This window comes from Quercus suber, unplaced genomic scaffold, assembly GCF_002906115.3.
Source record: "Quercus suber isolate HL8 unplaced genomic scaffold, Cork oak 2.0 scaffold_713, whole genome shotgun sequence".
NCBI lineage: Eukaryota > Viridiplantae > Streptophyta > Magnoliopsida > Fagales > Fagaceae > Quercus > Quercus suber.
The window spans coordinates 33,185-40,025 of NW_027070154.1; the positions used below are offsets into that span (position 1 = coordinate 33,185).

The following is a 6,841-nucleotide window of genomic DNA, read 5'->3' on the forward strand; positions in this document are numbered from 1 at the left end:
AGACTCCAAACCCGAATAGCAAACTCATAGTATAATAAAGCATGATGAATAGATTCGAGTTCCCCATTGCAAATGGGCATTTGTTGCTAGTGTTGATGCCACGAGAGCACAATTTTTCCCTAGTGGGCAGCCCGTTGACACAAGCCCTCCAGGCAAAGATTTTAATCTTGGCTGGAAGGTTGAGGAGCCATAAACACTTCCAAAGGGATTTGAGAGGATCCCCCAGTGAGCTTTCCACATCTTTCTTTTTCTTCAACCAAGCAGTGGGCAAAATGGTGGACACTTTTAACGGTGAACCCACCCCTCTTATTCCCCATCCATATTAATTTGTCTTCAGGCAAGCTTCGGCTGAGAGGAATCCTTAGGATTGTTTCAGCTTCAAAGGGCAGAAAGGTTGTATTTATGACTTCAGCTCTCCACCATTTTGTGGTCGGGTCAATGAGGGATAAGACCATGGGGAAGGTTAGGAGATTGTTTGGGGGAGTTATGACGTTGTGTGTGGTGGGGGTNAGCACCACCTCCTACGAGATGGTAAACTCTCATCCCATCAAATTTCCCAAGCCACTCAGTGTTGGCAAGAGCTCTGTCTAGCCTCAATTGGATTCTATTCTCACCATCTTGCATATTGCACCAGGTGAAGTCAGCCCCTCTATAGCCCAAATCCATGAATTCACAAAAATTAACTACATTCCTAAAACCCTCCATTTGTTGTTGGGAACGAGTGACACCCCCTTCTTTTTCAGTTATAGATAAAATTTCATAAAATCTCCTAGACAAAGCCATGGTAGTTGAAATTGACTATGTAAAAAAGCAAGAAGGCGCCAAGACTCATACCTGTGGTGAGTTTCCGGGTGACCATAGAAGCCTGTAATCCTCCATTGAAAGTTTCCATCAGTCTCCCTGACAATTGCATCTATATGATTTCCGGAATAGCTGTTGATATCCAAGTTAACATCCCGGGTCCACAACATAGCCACACCACCACTACGACCACTGCTAGGGACAATAAGGCCGTTTGTGAAACCAATTCTATTTTTAATTTTCTCCTCCATTTATTTTTGACTTTGTCTCCATGAGGAAGACAATCTTGGGCTTCCAGCGTCGCACCATATCATGCAGCGCTCTGACTGACCGGGGGTTCCCAAGCCCCGGCAGTTCCAACTTAGCGAATTCATTGCTCCCGGCGGTGCTGCAAAGCAGCCACCGCCGATCTCTCATCAGGGGTTGGGTGGAATGTACCTGCCTCTGTGCATCTTTTCTTAGAGCAGAGATTTTCCACTTCTTCCTCAAAAATTAGTTTCCCCGTGCGTTTAGAGCCTACTGGTATTAGTTGCACTTCCGACTTCAAGTCTTTGGCTCTCCCTTTCTCCCTGGCTATTTTTTTCAATTGGACCTTAGCGTTGGGTTTTTTCTCTGATACTTGGCCCATGCTTTTTGTCAAAGATCCCAATTCGGGCTTACTAATAAAAACAGGCTGAGGAATGGGCTTTATAGGACTAGATACCTCTATAAAATCCTTTTCTTCTTGGACTTTCTGGCCCACAAGTAAAAAGCGTCTTCATTTGTCTTTGCTGGGCCCAAATCATTTGAGGGCACGGTAGGAGGGGTAAAAGAAGCAGCACGTGCCATTGAATTATCAGGGTCAGTTCGCCCCGCACGTGCGGGACAGTCTCCATCCCTTAGGGTTTCTTCAACTTGTGTCTTCTCTGACCTGGCAGCGCTGACCCTCTTAGTAGATCCCTCAGCTCTTTCCCCTGTATTTCCCGGACCAACAGTGCTTCCACCACCATTACTTCCATTATCGCCCTCCATCACTGAGGTAGAAGAATTTCTTGCGTGGTGTGGGTATAGTCCTCCATTTCATTTCCATGACATCCTTCTCCGCCACCATCACTGCTAGTGGACCTCGATTTATCCCCCACGGCTTTTGAGTTTCCATAGGCGCGAAGCCAGTCACCATATTGCCTTGAAGCATTTTGGTAATCCTTGCACTCATGGCAGCGTTTATCATCATGTCCCAGCCGACCGCATAAATAACAGAAAACAGGTAGCCTCTCATACTTGAAACTAACCTAGAATCTCTCGCCGTTGGCACTCGCAACCCTTCCTCCACGTCTGAGTGGCTTATCCAACTGAAGATCCACACGAATCCGCATGAATTTTGCTTGGTCCGAGTGCCCTGTTCTTCGGTCTGATTTGATAAATTTTCCTAGACTGTTACCAAGCTCCTTACCCACATCTAGGGACATATGCTCAAAAAGTAATCCCCAGATCTGAACCCAAAAAGGAGAATGCGTGAAAATGATGTTTGAAGCTGACAAACCTTTCCGCCACCTGCACAACAGCAGAAGGTTATTTTCGAAGTTCCAAGGCCCATTTTGTTCAACCCATTGAAGTTGGAATTTGGAGTTGAACTTGAACTGCAAAATGTTGTTTCCAACTTCCACCATCTGCAGATCTGAACCCATTTTCCACGCGGATCTCAGCGTATTTTTTAAGGCCCTCTGATTCTGATGTCTATCAGTGAGAAGGCAACCTAAGAGACTCAGAGAATATTCCTCTAACAGGTCCACTCTACTCTTGGTTGTGATGGCGATTTCTTCCTCTTCCTCCTTGGTGAGGCGGAGGTTAAGTAGTCCCTCAACCACTGAATATTCCATGCCAGTGTCAAGGGAGAGACAAGTGGTATAAAACCAAAGGAAAAACCCAGAAAACGGAGAGGCAAGGAAATAAGACTCGGCAGAGGTTTCAGCGAGAGAAAGGAGCTCTTACAGGGGAGAGAAAAAAGTTTTAATTTATTTTATGATAATGAGAATGAGAATTTGTTCCATTGAGCTTTACCAAAAACTCAAGCAGTGCTTAAATTTCAAATTTTATTCAATCTATACTCCTCCGGTTAATGTCTATTAAGTGCACAAAAATGTAGTCCTAAAAATCCCATCAATTAAAAAAAAAAAAAATCCCATCAATTGAATAAAATTATTTTTTGAAAAATTAAAAAATAGAGGGTGCAATTTACTCAAGAGGAATGCACTAAAGACTGAAATTTCACTAAAGAAGAAGTAAATAGCGATCATGAATAAAAATTAGCCAAAAAGTATCATTTGCCAGATATTTTGATCAAACACTTTGCAGATACAACATCCACTGGTGAGATTAATCATGTTTCCCAAAAGCACATACACAACACTGTCAATACACACACACACAAACAAAATCAACCAAAGATTTCAACGGCCTTGACATCAGCTTTCTTCACCTCTACTTTAGGAACAGTAACAGTGAGAACCCCATTCTCCATAGCAGCCTTGATCTGATCCATCTTCACATTCTCCGGCAACCTGAAACTCCTCACAAACTTGCCACTGCTCCGCTCGACACGATGCCACGTGTCATTCTTGTCTTCCTTCTCTATCTTCCTCTCTCCACTAATCCGAACCACTCTGTCATCTTCGACCTCGACTTTCACTTCTTCCTTGTTGAGCCCAGGAAGATCGGCCTTCAACACGTGAGCTTCTGGGGTCTCTTTCCAATCAATACGAGTGTTAACAAAAGCAGAATTCTCGTTGGAAAATTGCGTTGGGAAATCCTTGAATGGGTCCCACACACTTAGAGAGAATGGGTCGAAGATATTGCTGCGCTGGCCCCCGAAGAAGCTTGGAATCATCGACATTTTTGAAATTTGATGTTGTTGTGAATAACTTCACAGACTCACAGATTTTTGCTGAATTTTTTTTCGATGGTCGAGGAATTTGATGGGTTGGGTATTTATAAAGATGACGAAGAGGATTTTAGTGTAGTCTAGGCCCTGTTTTTTGCTTTGAAATTTTCGGTTCTTAGGAACTTTCTAGGACTATTGAGAACCATGAAGGAGCTACTTTGTGGCACGTTTACAGGACCTAATTGAAGCTTGAAGAGACTCATGGCCCATAGTTTTTTTTTTTGGGGTTAAACATGGCCCATAGTTTAACAAGTCCTTTGAATATCAGGCCTTTATAGCCCAAAAATATTATTATATTTTAGAACTAGAGGCTAGCCTGCAATACGCCAAAAATAAATGTAAAAAAAAAATAAAAAATTTATATGATATATTTAATTGATTATTTTTAAATGAATGACTTATTTAATTTATTATAACTAATTAAGAAAACATAACATCTAATTTAACTAAAATTTGTTTAGTGTTGTGAACTTGGGTTGCTTTATTGAAAAAGAATCGTTTGATTAGTTTAAATTGGTACGTTTTAACATTATTTTTTAACTCTAAAATTAAATTAAAAAATAGATATTAGATTTGAGCTTCTGAAAATAAGTTAAAAATTTTATAGGTTATCAAAAAGCTAACAATTTAAATCTCTTAAAAAAATTTACAATTTATTTTTCTCTCTATCAAAATTAAAATCAGAATTAATAGTACCAAGAGAGACAATGACCATCTCATACATGATATTTATTCTTATACTTATTATTCAAATTTATATTTGAAATTAAAATTTTTAAAATACATTTTATATATAGATGAAAATAGTTATGCAAAAAGGCAACACAAATTTTCTAATGCGTGTGTCACTTATAAAATATTAACTAAAAATAAATATTACATTTGCTTATAATTATCCAAAATTAAAAATGATAAAATCCTATTTAAGATAGAATATGTCACAAACTCACAAGAAATATTAAGTGAATTAGAGATGTTACCAATTGAAATGAAAGTCTTAGTGGAAGTTTGTTGATGCCCACTTTGGCAAAAATTACCATATCCTTCACTTTCGGGGTTTATGGGCTTCTCCACCAACCTTTATTTACTTAATTCCTTCATTGGGTTCTTTCGGCCCATTCTTACTTGCTTTTCATTTCTCATAATGCTCATGGGTTTACTACTTCTTTTTTCAGGCTTCTTTAGGCTCGCTTGCTTTCTTTGAGCCCCTTTTGCTGTTTTACAGGCCTATGGTCTATTATTCTTGCCATTCGAGCTTAATGGCTTCCTTCTTAATTTGCTAATTCTTCTTCTTTATTCCTTCTCATATTGTTGGTCTTCTTCCTATTATTGGGCCTCTTGCCAAAGTGGGCATCAACACATGTCAATAACATAGTTAATATTTCATGATTTTGGCATGATCACCATTATACTATTACAAAGAAATTAATTCAATTGAGACCAAATTTTTTAAAAACACACAAACACCAAATTGTTGGTTTTACAAATAAGTGTTCAACAAGAACTACAGTTGAGATATTGGAAGAAATTAATAATCATTAAAATGTAGATCATGAAAAGTTAGTCGGCCTTGCATTGGCTAGCTTTAAGGTAGATCATGAAATGCTCATGCAAGAAGCAGTCACCCAACTTTACCATTGGTGAAATGAAAATTTTGAACTCAAAATCTAACATGTTTTAATCAATATAATCTAACATTATGTCAATGAAACTGAAACACTCATTTAGAATGAAAAAAAATGGGATGAATATACTGAAGAACATAAAAATCATGTTGTAGACACTCGATTTTGCACCCATGATTTAATCAAGGAAGATGACTAGAATGACCATTCATGTACCCAAAATTATTGATTGCATTACATGCTTTAATTTGTTCATTGCATATCATAAAAATGATCTTGAGGTTCTAACGGTCGCAATAGTACGCCTGGTTTCCAAATCGGACTGTCGGATCAAAAGATATCGCATAATCAAGTTTGCACGATTAGCATGCATTGTATCTAGGTAGAGTCAACCACGCATGATTAATTTAAATTAATTCTGATTGGTTAAACAATTAAAATTAATTAAATAATTTTGTAATTGGTTGTTAGTTAGTGTCAAAAATAAGATTGCTTTCATGGGAATAAAGGTGATAACTGGATAACAATAAAATTGAAGATAATCAAGACTTTTTAGAGTATTTATTTACAAGATAATTGTTACTGAAAAGATCTGAATTATTCAGAAAAGAGTTTAATTTTAAGAATATGGATTTAAAAATGCGTCTAAATGCAAGTCCTGGCTGAAAAAACCTCAAAAAGGAGTCCAAAATGGACTAAACTTCAAAAAGCGGGATTGGCACCCTTGACACTTTTCAAGTGCCGAATGGCACACATTTGGGCCTCAGCCCGAGGGCATTGGGATAACGTTAAAACACATCTATTTCGATTTTTTAGCGATAAGGACGCATCCCAGTTTGTATTCTAATCATCTAAACATGTGTTGTCAATATATTCTCTATTGGAATATGTTTTTGATGTTTTTATTGTCAAGATCTTTTTTGTTTTTGTTTTTGTTTTTGTCTTTTTTGTTTCAAAAATCTGCTTGTTATCATATTTTTCTCAATCAAAAAACTGATTTGCAACTTCATTAGATACAAATCTGAATTTTCCTTAACAAAAAAAACTAATTTGTATCTTCCTTAGATACAAATTTGGAATTTTTTAAATTCAAGAAAAAACTGATCTATATCTTCTCTAGATATAGATCTAAATTTTTTTTAACATAGCAGATTTTGAAATTTAAAAAATATAAATAAATAATAAAAAAAAGAAAAAAAGAAGAAGAAGAAGAAGAAAAAGAAGAAGTCATGAGTAGTTTTGTTTGATGCATATAGTGTAAGTTTATTTCATGAATATAGTTCTCTTCTAAAAAATCTTTTTCTTATTTTTTTCACATAAAAGAAAAACAGATATGATTTTTCCTATATACAAATCTTTTTTTTTTTGTTATCAAACAGATCTTTTTAAAAAAAAATAAAATACAAACCAAAAACCAATTTTTTCTAGTTCTCAAAAACAAATTTGATATTCTTTTTTTTCTTTATTTTTTTAACCAAAAGACTTTGTTTTATTT

General features: G+C 36.7%; 1 protein-coding gene across 1 annotated transcript; it reads right to left on the reverse strand.

Annotated features, from left to right (window-relative positions):
• Positions 1-3,076: 3,076 nt before the first annotated feature.
• On the reverse strand, positions 3,077-3,760 carry LOC112024439 (17.5 kDa class I heat shock protein). Its single transcript, XM_024057077.2, has one exon. The coding sequence runs from the start codon at positions 3,671-3,673 to the stop codon at positions 3,218-3,220; it is 456 nt and encodes a 151-aa protein (XP_023912845.1). The 5' UTR covers positions 3,674-3,760; the 3' UTR covers positions 3,077-3,217.
• Between the last annotated feature and the right edge of the window lie 3,081 nt (positions 3,761-6,841).

Bases quoted from the DNA above. Each gene is read 5' to 3' on its own strand.
- LOC112024439 (XM_024057077.2), bottom strand. From the start codon at position 3,673: ATGTCGATGATTCCAAGCTTCTTCGGGGGCCAGCGCAGCAATATCTTC.